Source organism: Tenrec ecaudatus, chromosome 5, assembly GCF_050624435.1.
Source record: "Tenrec ecaudatus isolate mTenEca1 chromosome 5, mTenEca1.hap1, whole genome shotgun sequence".
NCBI classification, from domain to species: Eukaryota; Metazoa; Chordata; class Mammalia; order Afrosoricida; family Tenrecidae; genus Tenrec; species Tenrec ecaudatus.
Window position 1 is genome coordinate 2782980 of NC_134534.1, and position 16249 is coordinate 2799228.

A 16249-nucleotide genomic window follows, 5' to 3' on the forward strand; every position below is an offset into this window, starting at 1 on the left:
CCGCCGTGTCTGTCCATTCCCCCGCCCCCCAGGTCGTGGGCAGCATGGATGCCCACCCCAACCGCTATTGTGCCACCGTGCGGGTGCAGCAGCACCGGCAGGAGATCATCCAGGACCTGGCAGCCATGGTGCGCGAGCTGCTCATCCAGTTCTACAAGTCCACGCGCTTCAAGCCCACACGCATCATCTTCTACCGAGACGGCGTCTCCGAGGGCCAGTTCCAGCAGGTGGGGGTCGACCCTGGCGGCCTTTGGGTTTCTGAGCCACACTCCCCTCGCCTGCAGAACAGCCTCAGTGGACAGTGTCTGAGTGCAGGTCCGGCGCCTGTGCCCCTCAACCTATTCTTGGACCTGCTGCTGGCCCCTCTCAGATAGAAACCCAAGCGACACACACTCACTGCTACTGCGGGGGTGGTCGGGGGGTGCTCGTGTTGTTTCCAGTCGTAGTGACCCCATGTCCAACAGGAGGAAGCCCTGGCAGCCTGGTCCCCCGCCATCCCACAGTGGTGGGATATTGTGGGTGCTTCTGTAGAGCATTCAAACACCCCGTGTGAGGCAATTTTATGTACTAGCTCAGTTAGAAACCTGCCTCTTGGGAGAATCGGTCATGTGCTTGTGACACGCCCATGCACCCCCTGAGTGGGGTCACCTCCAGAGGCACAGCTGAGTGGAGGAGATGCGAGCTCAGAAGCCACCAACGCCTTTCAGTGATGGCCGTGCCCCAGCAGTTTAGCTTCTCTGGAGCAGGAGCCCTCGTGTGGCCACCACCGAGTGCGCAGCTACCGAGGGCTGCTGGTTCAAGCCCACCGAGAGGCTCGTTGCCACGGGGAGAAAGCCTGCCACTAGGGGGACATTGAGGGCGCGGCTACTGGTGCGTCGGTATGACCTGGCGGCAGAACAGTGCCCAATGGTCCGTGACCTCGCTGTAGGGCGCCTATGTCTAACGTACCGGCTGCCTCCCTCCCCCTGCTCCCTGCAGGTCCTGCACCACGAGCTGCTGGCCATCCGAGAGGCGTGCATCAAGCTGGAGAAGGACTACCAGCCGGGGATCACCTTCATCGTGGTTCAGAAACGCCACCACACCCGCCTCTTCTGCACCGACAAGAACGAGCGGGTGAGAGAGGGAGAAAGGCTGAGGGGTGGTGGTGAGGGGTGCTGCTCTCAGACAGAGCACACGCTGAGGCTCCTGCCCAGCCTTCCCAGGTGCCCTTGAACAGGTAGATCTTTAAGAGAACACAGCGCTTGGGCCTGGTGTCTGATTGGGTTAGGTTTAGTGAGGGTCTGACATAAGACAGCTGTTTCAGTCTCGTGGGGGAGGTGGGGGTGGCGTGCACTCTCAGTTTCCTTCCCACAAATACGCAGTTCTGTCTGATAGCTTATAGGCGCTTACGTACAAGCATTCACCAAAACATAACACAAGCGTGTGGGAACTTCCCAACCCCAACCACCCCCGGCTCCACCCTGACTCCTACTGACTCTATAGGACCAAGCAGAGCTGCCCCAAGGGTTCCCGAGGCTGTAAATCTCGACAAAAGGCGACAGGCTTATCTCTCTCCCACGGAGCGGCTGGTGGGTTCCCACTGCTGGCCTTCCGGTTTGCAGCCTGACCTGGAACCCGCGACGTCAGTGGGCGCCGCCAGGGGAATCGGAAAGGCTAGCCATGCAATAATGAGCTGGAAGTTCAGGGGCGGGACTGGGGTGGGGGGTGCTTGGGGGCTATTGCTTCCAAAGATGGCATTGTTGTGGAACGAGAGGCACCTGAGGGGAGTGGGGAGGACGCCGGTGTCGTGTGCATCCTTGAAAATGCTGCTCGGCACCCACTTGGGGGGTGGTGGGGCTGGGAGCTCTCTGGTGCTGGGGGTGGAGGGTGTGAGCAGCTAGGTAGCGGCGGCATTTCCTGTTAGTGTTTGATTGTACTGTGACGTGTACCTCAACATGGCAGACGAGCTTTCCACCCACTGGCTTCCATGGGAATGGTTTGTGACCTTGGTCACTGACTCCAGGGACCTGCCCGGGCCCGTTTCTGGTCTCCTGCTTCCTTGCCCCTCCCTGCTTTCCCCTCTGTGGTTGGGGGTTGTTGGTATCCTTGGCTCTGGACAACAGACCATCTGAAGAGCATGTGCTTTGCAGGGGTTAGTGTGGGTTTGGGGTCCTGCCTTCGATTTTAAGCCAGAGGGCTCTTGGGCCATAGTCCTGAGGGTTCCTCTGATCTGCGAGTCAAGAAGCTTCTAACCTGAGGGCCAGATGCCCAATCCAAACACACTCAGAACCACCCTGTAGGACAGGCTAGCTAAACTAACTGCTCCTGTGGGTTTCCGAGTCCGTGACTCTTGATGGGAGTAGAAAGCCCCCTCTGTCTTGAGAGACTGGTGGCTTTGAACTGCTGGCCTTTCAGCTAGTTCACTACACTACCAACGATCCTGGAGGGCCATACAAGGCTAACAGCACACGCCCCACCAAAGAGCGTCCATTCCTTCCAGCCTTCACTTAGGGGTGAGTTCACGACACCTTTGAGCAGTCTGGCCCGAGAAGGATGTTTGAAAAATTACCAAAGCCTTGGTGGGGAAAGGGCCCGTCACCCTTGCTCTGATTTCAAGCCTGGAAGTCCTGCGGGTTTTTTGTTTTGTTTTCCTTATTTTAAGTAGGTGGGTTTGGTTGTTTCTTTGTTGTTTTGTTTTACCCATTCTACTGGAGTCTTGTGTGGTGGTCTTGGTCAGGCGGCAGTAGCTGGGCACCATCTAGTTTCTCCTGGTCTGCGGTACATGTGGCGGACCCTTAGACTCACTGCTTCCTTGAGCAAAGAGGCCAGTGCAGCTGCTTTCATGACCATGTGTACACTTATTCAGGAGTTCTGGTGGTGGAGCTAACTAACCAAAAGATCATTGGTTCAAACCCACCAGCTGCTCTCCCCAGGAGGACGATGAGGCTGTCTGCGCCCGGAGAAACACGCACAGTCCCAGAGACCCTCCAAGGGAGCTCTGCTCTGTCCTGTCGGGTCACTGTGGGTTGAACTTGATGTGGTGGCCGCAGACAAGTGGTGCTCCAGGCAGATGAGGGTGTAGAACGTTGTCTCTGTCAGTGGTTGCTCGAGATGTCCCTGAATGGGACCCCAGGGGGTCTCTCGCCTTTGTGCTGTTTGTAGCCACCCTCCTGCTTCACGGCTGGCTCCAGCTGAGGCAGTCTGCTCTCTCGGTGGTAATTCAGTCACCCCAAAGGCTGTGTTCTGGCCGTTTCTGGGCCTTCCTGCCCAGTGGGCCTCGGCTTGGGTGCCTATGTACATAGACCATTGTCCACCCAACAAGTGTCCATCATCCAGAGAGGCTGCAGACTTGTATTTGGTGAGAGTGCAGGTCCCTCTGTAAGTGGGGTGACCCCCCAGCCCTGCGGGACTCCTATTGGGATGTGTGGGCAGCCACTCCGTTCCAATTAGAACACTGGCTCCCCAGCCATCGCTGGCTGTGACATGAGGGCCTCCTCCTGGGACGTGCGGGCGACTACACCGGTCCACTTAGGGCGCCAACTCCCCGCCATCACTGTCTGTGTGACACCCTGGCCCCTAGCATGTGTACTAAGAGGAGTGGGACTGCACAGCACCAGGGCCGCCTCCTAGGACGTGCAGACAGTAACGCCATTCCAATTAGGACGCTCGCTCTGGCCGCGGCTCTGTAACTCAGCGGCCCCTAGCTTGTGCACTGACTAATGCAGAGACATAGAAACAAGACTGCTTCTGGCACCGGGTGGCATTGGTGCAGCCCCCGTCCCTGCCCAGGGGCCCTGGCTTGTCTGATGAGGCTCCGTGTCTCTGCAGGTCGGGAAGAGTGGAAACATCCCAGCAGGCACCACTGTGGACACAAAGATCACCCACCCGACCGAGTTTGACTTCTACCTGTGCAGCCACGCCGGCATACAGGTGAGGCCGGCCCCAGCTACAGTGCAGGGTCTCACCACTGTCAGCCACATGCTCTGCAAACCCTGGGACTGGGGGACACATGGCAGACATGACATGCTGACTCACTCTCCCCCGCCCCTCTCACCCCCACCCAGCTGACCTGCTGGCTCACAGAGACAGCGAGCAGACCAGGCCTAGGGTTGCTCGGGGCACGGTGCTCTGCCTGCTACTTCTGACCCAGGCCGTTCGCTGCCCAGGACCAGGGCTGGGCGGGCAGCAGGCCCTGGGAGAGGGGATCCCTGTGTGTGTGTGTGGTGGGGGGGGGGCCTTAGGTGCCCTCATCTCTGGCTCTCGAACCCCTGCTAACTCTGCACTGTGTCTGCAGGGCACAAGCCGGCCCTCCCACTACCACGTCCTGTGGGACGACAACCGGTTCTCCTCCGACGAGCTGCAGGTCCTCACCTACCAGCTGTGCCACACCTACGTGCGCTGCACGCGCTCCGTGTCCATCCCCGCGCCCGCCTACTATGCCCACCTGGTGGCCTTCCGGGCCAGGTACCACCTGGTGGACAAGGAGCATGACAGGTGAGTGGCAGGCCCTGCAGGACGGGCGGCTGCTGGAGTGGGCTGGGGTGCGCTCACGCGTCCACCCTGTCCCCACAGTGCGGAAGGAAGCCATACCTCTGGGCAGAGCAACGGCCGAGACCACCAGGCCCTGGCCAAGGCCGTGCAGGTCCACCAGGACACGCTGCGTACCATGTACTTCGCCTGACGTGTCCGAGTGCTTGTGACGGCATACTGAGTTGGATTCACACGAGACCAGCTACACTCAGACCAACAGCCCAGCCCCCCGAGACAGCCAGCCTTGGACCATGAGACGCCCCTTGCGTTCCCAGACTCCCATGGCCCAGGAGGCCTTTCGTCCCAGATTTCAAACTCGGATTTTGAACTGCAGACCTGTATGAGACCCCCCACCCCCACCCGCCGCCTTCCCCCCAGTGTTGTAGGAAATAGGGTTTGCCAAAATCTATAAGCTGCTTATTAAAGATAGAAGTCCGTGTTTCCTAAAAGAAAAAGGGAAAAGGTAGTTCTAAAACCAATCGACAAACTCAGGGCTTTACAACATTTTTAATGTATCTGGTCGTTCAAGTTAACCTGTCTTTTGACCCGTGGCCCTCCATGAACGCGGGTGGGCTCCAACACGCTGTGAGGACCCCCAAGATGAGAACAACACAAAGCGCCCCCCCCCGTGTCGTCACTGCAGTGGGGTCACAGTGACCCTGTCAGGGTCCCGGGAGGGCACTGTGCCTGGGGGTGGGGGGTGGCGACCGCAGTGCCCCCGTCCTATCTGCCTGTGCCGCCCTGTCTCAGATTGAGTTTGGGGGCAGTGGCAGGAGGAGGCATTTATAGTCCAGAGAGATTGGTGGGCAAGTGCCGTTGTCAGAAAAGTATATTTAAAGGAAAAAGAGAGAGAATACTGACAGACTAATCGTCAGACTTGTCCTCTAGGACTGTGACATTTATTTTCCAAAGTTTCTAAAGAATACGGGTCTGTGGTGATAAATACAGTACAATCCTTTTTCACTGTTAATGTCTTTAATGTAAGAGAGGAAAAAATATATATCTGATTTACAGTATTAATGTGATAGGTATGTAGAAGCTGTTGTTGGTTTGGGTTTTTTTTCCTGGTTTGGTTTTGGATTTGTTGTGCTAGGTTTTATCTACAATGGGGTGCTTCTTGTGACCGGTAGAGCATATCGAGAGCATTCTGGTCGTCTGCCCCCACCCCCACCCCCTATGTCCCCCGAGGGACATCCCCTGCCATACCCCCACATCCTTGTCCCTGCCCCTCCCGCCTACCCTGAGTTACTCGGCCAATCAAGCACACGTGGGATTTGCGTGTGCTCCCTGGCGGCGCCCCTCTGTGCTTACAGCCAGTCACGTCTCATAGGATCTAAACGCTGAAGGTCATAGCCGCCGGCCACAGTCAGCGATTGCCTCGAGGGGCACGATGGCACGAGGGGGGTGGTGCCAGCCTGGGGTGAGGTCATGGAGGACTGGACACATGTGTCAGAATGCACGGCCGAGGGCCCAGAAATGAGTTTTGCCAATCTGTTGGGAAAGGGGGTGGGGTGGGGGTGGAGGCCAGACAGCTGTGTTGTGCTGAATGGGGAAGGGGGGGGGGTTGTCTGCCCTTTGTACACTACTTTCCTACAACCCTATGAGCCCAGGGGCGGGGAGGGGCACCCCCCAACCCACTCCCAGCCAGTGCTGCTTGGTGCTCTCGTGCTTTACCCCGATTCCTGCTTGGTCCCCCATGCCCTGTACCTCTGGCCTTGCAGTGGGGGTGGGGGCACCTCCTGCTGGAGTAGACACCCATGTCTGTCCCCACTGGGGGTGGGGCAGCCCCAGGAGCTGCTTGCCTGGGCTGGGGTGGAGATGACAGAGTGGCAGTTACTTGTGAAGCTGTTTTCTTAGCGTGTGTGTGTGTGCATGGGAGTGTGTGCTCAGTACCTTGGTCTCTTCTTGCTGTGTCTTGGTTTGGGTTTTTTGGTTGGTTTTCTTTTGGCTTTCGAGCGATGAGCCTGTGCTCTGAGAGACAGCCAGTCCCTGATGTTGGCAGGCAGTTGACGCTGTTTCGTGTCCTCAGAAGGTGCAGACGCCCCTGGCCATACCCCTGGGAGTGCTTGGCTGGGGCAGTCTTGGCCAGCATTGTTCTAGGTCTTGGCGGTATCCGGCCTCGCCTCTCTGTCTGAGGGGGTGTGGGGTGGGGGTGCATGTGCACAGGTGTCAGGCCTCACCTCATCCTCCAGGGCTGGGCCTGGGCATCTCTTCCCAGGGTTCTGAGGGCCTGGCCGGCCTGTGGGTGGTGGTGCCTGAGGGGGAGGGGCGTCCTCAGACTAATGACATACGTCAGATGCTCGCCGCCAGTGGGGACCGCACACACCTTTGGGCCTCCTTCAGATGACTTTGAGATCCGATGGCTGTGATCACGATTTCTCAGGTAAATAAATGATCATCACTTCCCCTCCCCCCACTGTCACCATTGGAACTCCTCCAGGCACTTTCCCCCCAAATTTTGAGACCGTGTAAGATCACAGAGTGGAGTGCAGGGGCACAACCAGTTCTGGGCCTGTTGCCCCGCCCCACCCCACAGCAACCTAGCACCTCATGGTTCCTTTGAGGGTGCTGCAGGCTCGGACACCCCAGCCGCCCACACTGCCCTCTGACCGGGTCTAGCAGTCTCTGGAGGCACAGGGCCATTCAGATCTGTCCCTTCGCTACAGTCAAGGGAGGGGTGCCTTGCTTAAAGCAGACACCAGGCTGCCCTGGAAGAACAATCTGAGGGGGCTCGCCCAGCAGTTCCTGCTGGCCCCTGCTAGGCTGCCCCACTGGACGGCTCTCCTGCTGTGACTAAGGGCTGGGGAATGGGAGCCCCCACTGTGCGAGCACACCCCTGCTTCTCCGAGTCACCGCCTGAGCTCTGGGCCGGCAGGGGCAGGCGCCCTGGTTACTTCTGTCAGAGGGTTTGCGTTGGCGCTGGGTTGTGTGTGTGCCCGCGCCTGCTGGTTTGAGAGCTCTGTGCGTGCAGGGCTTCGCCCTGCGAGGGTCACCTCCTTCCTGGACGTGCCTTCCTCCCTCGAGTGAGGGTCCCCGAGCGCTGGGCTGCGAGCCGGCTGCCCCGGGAAGGGAGGTGGCTGTGATGTTACAGCCATGGTAGCTGTTGGGCACCCCAGGACGGCGAGAGTTCAGTTTCCGCAGGGAGGGGCGGGGGTAGGGAGGGGATATTCTGCTCGACTGTAAAGCGTGGTGAGGTGCACAGGTAGCTGTCTGTCTTGTCCTTTCTGCTGGCCTGGGGGCTGGCAGAAGCCTCCCCAGCCATTCTGAGTCATCTGATGGCCACCCACCAGTTTGACTTTGTTGTGTGAAAGCCACAACTGTGCTTTGCTGGATGAGTGTTGTTGTCTGTTTTTTGCTTCCTTCCCTTAGCTGTGCAGCCATGGGGTCTCACATGGGTCTGCAAGTGATTTAAATCTTATTTTTACAAGGGCGTTTTCCAGTCAGATTCTATATTTGATACAAGATGTTAAGGGGAGGCCAGCCTCGGGCTGGGCCTCTGGGGCAGGGGCGGCCTCTCTGGAGATTGTGCGAGGTCCTGGGAACACTGGCCTGTGTCCTGGCGTCCTCAGTGCCCTGACACAGCTCTCCCAAGTGGCTGACAGGGTTTCCATGGCGCCTCCCTCAGCCTTGACATGGACACCATCCCGACAGAGCAATCCCAGGGGCCCAAACAAGCCATAAGACGTTTTCCTGTGACTTCTTATCTCGAGCTCACGAGAAAGGGAATGTAGAGCCGACAGAAGCCTCCTCAGTGTTCTGGGCTCAGGAAGGAGGCCCCTTTATGCCCAATCTGCCCTCCCAAAGGCCCCCGGGAGCGTGTTCCCAGCATCAAACCTAGCATCGGTGGGGGCCTGTGCCCAGCATCGTCCACACCGGCGATCTTCGTAAAGGAGACTCCAGCTCAAATCAGTTGCACTGAAATGATGGGTTTTTGTTTTTGTTTTTTAAGAATCCCTTTCTTCTCCCCTCCCTCCCCCCCGCCACACTTTGCATCCCCTCCCCTCACCCTTTGCCTGACAAGGCCTGTGCACAGCACTGGGGCCGTGGAGGTGGCGTGGCTCGGTGGCTGGCTTTGGTGGGGGTGGGCAGTTTTCAGTATTACGCTTTGGGGCCATGTGGCCCAGACTTGTGCTGGCTCTGTGCCCATGGCCTTTTGTAAAGGACAAACCAGATCCCCCCCCCCTCGTTGCCCACCCTGTTTTTACCCTGCCACCTGCACTGCTCTCTTTGGGGAGGATGGCCCGTACACCCTGCAGGACAGAGCAGAGTTGTCCCGCCCCGCTGGGCTCCCCCAGCCTGTCAGTCTGTAAAGAAGTGAGAGCCACTGCTTTTTCTCACAAAGCCAAGCAGCTGGTGGATGCGAACCTGAGGCCCCCACCCCACCCCACCCCATGTCTCTTCCCAGTTCCATGGACAAGAAGTCTGGGGCAGCTGAGAATGGGAGCAAGGGGTGTGTTGAGGGGGAGGCGCTGCTGGCTCTTCCCTCCCCCCACCCCCGTCAAGCCATGGGGTCACCGTGATTTCACACAAAGATGCTTACAACAAACCACGAGATGCAGTTCTCTGTGGCCCCATGGTTTGCTAGATTAGCCGTGCCCTCTGAACCCCCACCCCAGAGCATGTGTGGCTCTCCTTGTGGTCTGAGAAGGGAGCCCATGGCCCCTCATGCACGCCCCTCGCCATTTGCCTGTCTCAGATGAATGTACCGGCTCGGCTGAGTCGCTCCAGCGTGAGGTCTCCAAGTACTGCGGAGTCAGGGACCCACACACGGATGAAGGCTACCTCGGATCCCCTGCCCGAAACTTACTGACAACCCCCCTCCCGCTCCCCACTAGTGAGCCTCCCTCATTACGCTCCAGCTTGAAAATGTGCCATACTGTGCCCCCCGGGGCCCCAGACTGGCATCAGTGAGAGGCCCTGCAGCGGACACCTGCCCTGACTGGCTTGTCCCTTCCCTGTCCCTGAGACAAGCACTTTCCTCCCAGCTTCACTCGGTGGCCCCTCCCCGTTTTTGACTCCCTGAAGACTCCTGAGGGTCCCTGCAGGTAGGACAGCTGAGCAGACACCATTCACACTCAACAACATGGTAGGGGGAGTCCTTGAAGCAAAGGTGCCCCCCAACCTCGGGCCATGTCTCCATAGGGATGAGGGTGGCAGCCTCCACTGGTGGTGCTCAGTAGGGTCTGCTTGTGACCGGCTGCCCCCAGGAGTGCTGCTGCCTGTGCTGGGGGCCGGCCAGGCCCCGTGTCTGCTCATCTTGAGTTCCTTTATCAGATCGCTGTGGGGCACCTCCTTGTGTGGCAGGGGGTGGCCTGGACGTGTCGCTGTGGCTTGTTTAGGCCCCTGGGATTGTCCTATGGGGGTTGGGGAGCAGTATTGGGAACTGACCTGTGTCCCACTGTTGGCTCCAACTACAGAGACCCCCAAAGCAGGGTCTCATGTGACTCCCAATTCCAAGAGCTCCGTGACCATGGGGTCTCCTCATTCTCTCTGGACACACAGGCACCTCGGGTGGTCATGGGACCTGAGCCCCTGGCCACCTTGCTTGGCCCCGCTGGCTCAACCAGTGCCCTTCAGCCCCGTGGAGCTGTCAGCCTCGGGTCTGCCACCATCTCTGCTCCCAGTGAGCCCAAGGTGCTGGTGCTTCCGGTAACAAACTCTTGGCATCTCTGATTTTAGAACCATCCGGCTGTCTCGCTGTGGGGTGCCACCTGCCCAGGGCCAGAGGCCCTGGGCATTCCCCCACCCCCCAACTGCTTGCTGAGGTGGTGGTTCTGGCAGGAGACGGAGTCTCTCCTATGTCGGACCTCCTCAGAGCTCGGCAGTTCCAAGTTAGAACCGATACACCAAATAGAAACCACACTCTTCCCCAAGTGACTCCAGCATTTTCAAGCCCCCCTCCCCAACTTCCAACCAGTGAGCTGACCCAAGGAGCCCCCAGCCCGTACCAGCCCAGGTGCTCCCTTGAGCTGCAGGGTCCCTGCTGCTCTGGCCAGGTCAGCTGGGGAGGGAGGGCCAGGCTCGGACCCGTGCCTTTCAGCATCTCACCAGGCTCGGCTTCACCGAGAGGCAGCCAGGACCCCACACACTGACCGCTGGCCCTCTGCCTCTGTCTGTGCCCAGGGGTGACTTCCTACCACCCAGCCAGGCTGTGGGCACACCCATCAGCGGGGGGCTTCTCAGAGGCATGCCAACAACGCCGTCTGTCGGTGGGAGTCCACGTTGGAACCCACCGCTCCCCGTGAGCCGCTCGGGAAGCCCTCGACCCACGGTGCTACCCAGCCCTGTCTCCTCCTGGACGCCAGGGGCCACCCTGGCGGGCATCGGGGACCCCACTCTGACTTGCCTGGACTCCGACTTCTCTCGCCAACTCTTGCAGCCAGGTGCCCTCCCGTGCCTTGGCTGGTGGTCTTGACTACAATTCCTCCTCGTCTGTGGCTAGCGGGTTCTCGGGTGTCAGTGGGGGAACAACGCAGTGTCTTTACATGTAGAAGCTCTTTCTCAATGGCTCCTCCTGTGCCTCGCCCCAGACCCTCCCTTGGGAGAGACAGGCAGGATCCTTTCCTGGGCAGAGGTGAGGACTCAAGAGTGCGGGGAGGGTCACAGGCCCCCAATTCCGGTTCCACCGCAGAGCACGCGGGCGTGTCTGGCTAAGACCCTGCAGCGTGTAGAGGGGCCCAGAATGGAGCCCCACTTTGGAAGGGTGGGTTTGACCGGCGTTGCAGAGGCACACAGTCTCGTGTTAGAGCCGTCAAGGCGAAAAGGAGTTATGCGACTTCACCCAACAGGTGGCTGAGCACAGTGTGCAAGTGTCTCTGCCACCAGAGTGGCTTCTCGGCGAACTCCAGGAAGGCCTGCCGCCTCCTGTGCCATGCCTTGCTTACCTCTGCCAGCCTGCTGTCACTTAGGCCACACCAACGGGGGGCTTTCCACCCTCCTTGCTCTCAACATCTCTAATTCTATTTTTCTAAAGTAAAGGAGAAGAACCAAAAATAAGAGAACTCAGAAGTCCAGGGGCGGATCTCAACCCTTCTTTGCTCCGCCCCTTGCCGCAAGCCAGCCGCTCAGAAACCCCCTCGTTCCAACACGGGGACCGATAACGGTCGGATGGTTTTCTGAGAGAAGCTGAGCGGCTCCAAGGGCCCGGCCCGCGGGCCCCCCCACCCCCCGTGTTCCTGTGCGCCCCACCCCGGGCCCGTGTCCCTGTGTCCAGGGGCCGCCGGGGCCGTGTCTCCTGCTTGCGGTATCGACACCATGCAGTGCTGTCTTGTGAAGGTGACCGTTGCTGTGTAAATTCTTCCTTCAGGCCTGTCTGCCTGCACTGCGGGTTGTAAAGCTACTTACTCCATTAGAGGCCCTGCTAACCGCTGTTCCGAGGCGGCGGCGGCCTCTGGCTTCGCGACGTTCTGTGTCCCATGTGTTGCATGATGCTCGGTGGCGGCAGCCACTCCAATTAAGCCTTAATCAGATGTTACACTTGTAAGTTTCAGAGTATGCAAAAAGATTAGGCAGAACGAGTCTGCTTCAGATCGCGACGCTAGCTGAGATCCACCAAATCCCTTCTTTCTCTGGAGTTCTAAAGGGAAACTTCTGCTGTTGTGATGTGTCTGTCACTCTGTCTCTCTCTCTCTCTCTCTCTGTCTGCCTGCCTGTCTAACCCGTCCGGCTTTTGTCGTCCCCGCTGCTTCGTGAGCATGGCCCACCCTGCTTCTCTGGCCGCCGGCTGCCCGGCCTCACCGGGAAGCCTGGAGACTGTTTTTCAGGGTCCTTTTCCTGGGGGGGTGGAGGGGTGTTGGTGGCTCCCGCTGTCAGGACGGGCCTGTGGCTGAGGGAGCACAGCCTGGCTGTGCGTCATGTCTGCAAGCGCACACCGCGAGGTCCACACTCACTCCAGCTAGTCACCCGCCCTTCTTCCGTGGCCTTGGCCTCTGGCCATGGGATTTTTGTTTCTGTCCAAAAAGCATCTTCAATTTCCGAGCGAACCCGGAGGGGACCCAGCTTTTGTTACAATGTGGACCTACCTCAGTTACACAGTTGGGTGCTACTTAACCAAGTCTGTCCAATCAAATTGGGGAACAGTCACCACCCAGTGAGCGACAGCTCCACAGCGAAGCTTGAAACCATCGTTTCCGTTTATTTAATGATATCTTCTTTTATTTATTTTGTGCCTTTTGTGTTGACTCCTAACGCATAGAGAGGGCGAACGAGGAAGGGAAACGTAAGCAGAAGAGAAACGGACTTTGTGCTGCAGGTTGGAAGGGGAAAGGCTCCCATCCACCGCTGACTTTGAGAGGACCCTTCCTCCACCCCCCTCTGCCAAGTGCTAGTGAGCTGGCCTAGAATGCCCCGAAAGCCCTTTCGTGAAGGAGGGGTCCCAAGTGGCCGCAGGAAACTGAGCAGGTTGCGACCAGGAAGCCAGCTCTCCTGTGCATGTCTCCATAGCTGCCACCCCTCTCTGTGCCAACCCGGGCAAGGCTGAGCCGACAGCAGCCACTCCCCCAGAGTCCCTTGTGTCCGTCTTTCAAAGGCAGCACACAGACCATTCTCGGCTGCATAGAGGTGGGGGGCCTGCCCTTCCTGCACCTGGGGGTCCGGTGGGAGCTGAGGGAGCCCAAGACGAGGAAGTACGTGCCCTTTTCCTCTGAGTTATGGTTCCAGGTTTTTCCCACTACAAGGGTCTTACTCGATTTTTTGGGGGGTAAGGGTAACACACTATTTATGGATTTGTAAAAAATTTGATTTCATACCCATAAGGTGGTCTTGCCTCCCGGGCAGAATTTTACAATCTTCACGAGGACTCTAAATTTTATGAGACCCAAGTCCCTCGGTGGCAAAGTGCCAGCCCTTGGCTCAGAGGGGGGAGAGGTGGCTTCAGAGAGAGGAGACGCCGGCCTTCGGGTGGCCACCTTCAGCCGTGTGTTGTAGAGTACCTCGTCCTTTGACATAGGTGGACGTGCCTGCACTTTCTCGGTGCTGACAGGCACCTCTGGTTGGCTCCCTTTACTAGCGCTTCGTGGTTCCCGGCCACACCGGAGTACTATTAGGACACAGGATTGAGTTTCTCTAGGTACCTCAAGGAAAAAGAGCCTGACTATGCTGCATTTTGTTTCTGTGGGCTTTGACGCGGTGCGCTGCGTTCTCCCTCTGTTCCTGGGGTCTGTGCTTCCCGGACCCCGGTAGACTGTTGAGAGGAATTGTTGAAGTTACTCTTATAGGAATATATGGTATCCTCTTTATTATTGTTATTACTATTATTATTTTAATTCATTTTCAACCATTTTCCTTTCAAAAAGTAGACTCTACTATCTGGTTTAAAGGCTGTCCTAAATCCCAATACCGACTTGACCCCAGTAGACCCTGCGAGGCAAAGGGAGCGATGGGAGCAGATGAGAATGTCCCCAACCCGTCTGCTCCCGCTGCTTTCTCAACTCCGCACTCCCCCTCGTCACCGGGAGGTGCAGGCCTGTTCTCGCGCTTTCAACAAGCACGTGGGCACCGCCAGGTTGTCCACACAGCCCTCCCGCGCAGCGCCGTCTCCAGCAAGGGGTGTGATCCTGAAGGCATTGCAGACAGTGCGTGGCCAGCGAAGGAGAGGGAGCCCAGGGGCCCCCGGGGAGCAGGGGCGGGGCGGGGCCTGGAGTGACTGGAGAGGAAACAGGTGAAGAGAACTGTTGTCGGACTCGAGCTGCTTCTGCCCTGTTGACGCTTAGCCGGGTCCTTTTGCGTGTGTGTTTGAGCTTATTAGGTTAAATAGTTTGCACTATTTTTGCAATAAATCCATGGACCCCCCCCCCTAACAGTTGCTTGTTTTGTTTCTTACTGTGTGTACATAAACTGATACTAAAAGATATGGCATAGTGTTTTCACCTCCTTACATAACCCTAACATGCACAGAATGCTGTAAAATCGATAAAATATGATGTGAACGATATTTTATAAAGTTATTTTGTATGGTGTCAATTTTGTTTTGCCTCATAGTATGTCAGCAAAGATGAAATAAAAAAAAATAAAATTCCTCCTATTTACAGCTGCCTCTCCTAGAGACCTCTGATTGCGCGTGGCCTTACTGGGGCGCCTGTTCCTTCCCTGCGGCTCATGGTCCCAGGTGTCTGCTGGTGGTGGGCGGGGGTCGTGGGTGCCCTGGAGTCAGGTATGCATGCTTGAGAAGCCAGGGCGGTATGGGGAGGACAGTTGTGGTCTGCGACTGCCCCTCCAGCAGCCTTGAGCAGGGGTGCCGTCGAAAGCCCTTGTCCACTAGTGAGCACAGCCAGCAGTGTTGTCCCCGGAGCGGACTGCAGCTGGGGGGTCACATGGGCTGAGCATGAGGTGCTGGAAAGGGGCAGGAGGGGTGTCGAGGTGCGGAGAGCTCCTGGGGAGCGTGTAGTCACTACAGCTGCCACGGTGGTAACCTCCAGGGCAGGTGCTTCTACGGGAGAAGAGGGCCTGTGAGAAGATCAGCGTGAAGGGCGCAGGAATGACCTGGGCGCCCCGCTGGAGAGCTACTCCTAAGACTCGGGGGTGGAGGGCGGACAGGCGGAGGGGGGCTGATTGCACCCGTCTTTCCCGGAATCGACACGGTGCTTCCCGACCACATCCAGGAAAGTTCTTCCCTTCAGTGAGCTGGGAACCCTGTGCTTTTCAACGGTGATGACAGGTGTGACCCCGGACCCTGTGTTAATTCTTAGTACCTGGAACCACAAGATGGCTCTGGGCCCTCTGGCTTTGGGGAACGCTGGTCAGAAGAGGGTGAGCAATTACAAGGGCCCCCTGCTGGATCCACCCAGGGCCCTGACTTAGTCACACGATCTGTGTCCACTCTTGGCTTTGCCTGCACGTCTAACTGGCCAGCGGCAGCTCATGGTGGCGTGGGAAGACCTAAGTATAGGTGTGTAAGGGACTCCCATCTGTGGGTTCGCCAGTGTTCAGAGGGAGGCTGAACAGGAGGTTGGGCAATGGGAGGCTGTGCAGAGCAGCAGGCATGGCGGGTGGAGGAAGGTACAAGGAAGGAGAATGAGGTCAGTGTCGTCGGCAGGGCCTTAGTTTCAGGCTGGAAGCCCCCGGACTCCACCGACTGCACAGCACAAAGAGCTTTCTCCCAGGTTCGAGCCCCACCCTACCTAAGCCCGGATTCAACCCTTAGTGGACCTGAGCCACAATCCCCTTTGTCAACAGCAGACTGACTCCGCAGGTTGGACGGATTCGACAGGTTGCCGGGTGCAGAGCGAGCCAGCCCTTGGGCGGTTAGTTAGACCACTGCTGTAAGGCTCCCGAGCCAGGGGATTCATCTACATAAGCTCCTCCTGATCCTGGCTTGGCAGATGCACAGGGACAGGGAGAACAAGGACTAGGGTGTGCTAAGGCCCTGGGCCCCAGGATACCATCCTCACCTGCTCGCTCCACACACCACATAGGGTTCCTCGTCCCCAAACCCAACCCAACTCGCTGCCCTCGAGCTCACTCCGACTCAGTGACCCTTCTCTAGGACAGATAGAACTGCCGGCCCCTGTGGGTTTCTGAGACTAATTCCACAGGAGCAGAAAGACTCATCTTGCTCCTGGGAACAGCTGCTGGGCGTCGGACTGCTGGCCTTGAGCTGAGCATCCCCAGCTGCACCGGGGCTTCTCATCCTGCCTGACCCGCAGGACAACACCGCTCTTGCTGGCAAAGGAGCCACATAGAGGATAGGAGGAGGCCACGAGAGTGTTTGGGGGATGCCCGGTCTGGCGGTGAGGTTTGTTCT

The 16249-nt window shown here is 58.1% G+C and overlaps 1 protein-coding gene across 3 annotated transcripts in view; it reads left to right on the forward strand.

The window, feature by feature from the left end:
• AGO2 (argonaute RISC catalytic component 2) overlaps positions 1 to 14536 on the forward strand; it is an 81727-nt gene extending 67191 nt beyond the window's left edge. For all 3 annotated transcript variants that reach the window (XM_075549221.1, XM_075549222.1, XM_075549223.1), the window contains exons 15-19: positions 33 to 227; positions 979 to 1113; positions 3808 to 3909; positions 4274 to 4473; positions 4552 to 14536. In XM_075549221.1, coding sequence (XP_075405336.1) covers positions 33 to 227; positions 979 to 1113; positions 3808 to 3909; positions 4274 to 4473; positions 4552 to 4660 — 741 coding nt within the window. In that variant the 3' untranslated portion in view covers positions 4661 to 14536. The remainder of the gene's footprint in view (positions 1 to 32; positions 228 to 978; positions 1114 to 3807; positions 3910 to 4273; positions 4474 to 4551) is intronic.
• The last annotated feature ends 1713 nt before the right edge of the window (positions 14537 to 16249 follow it).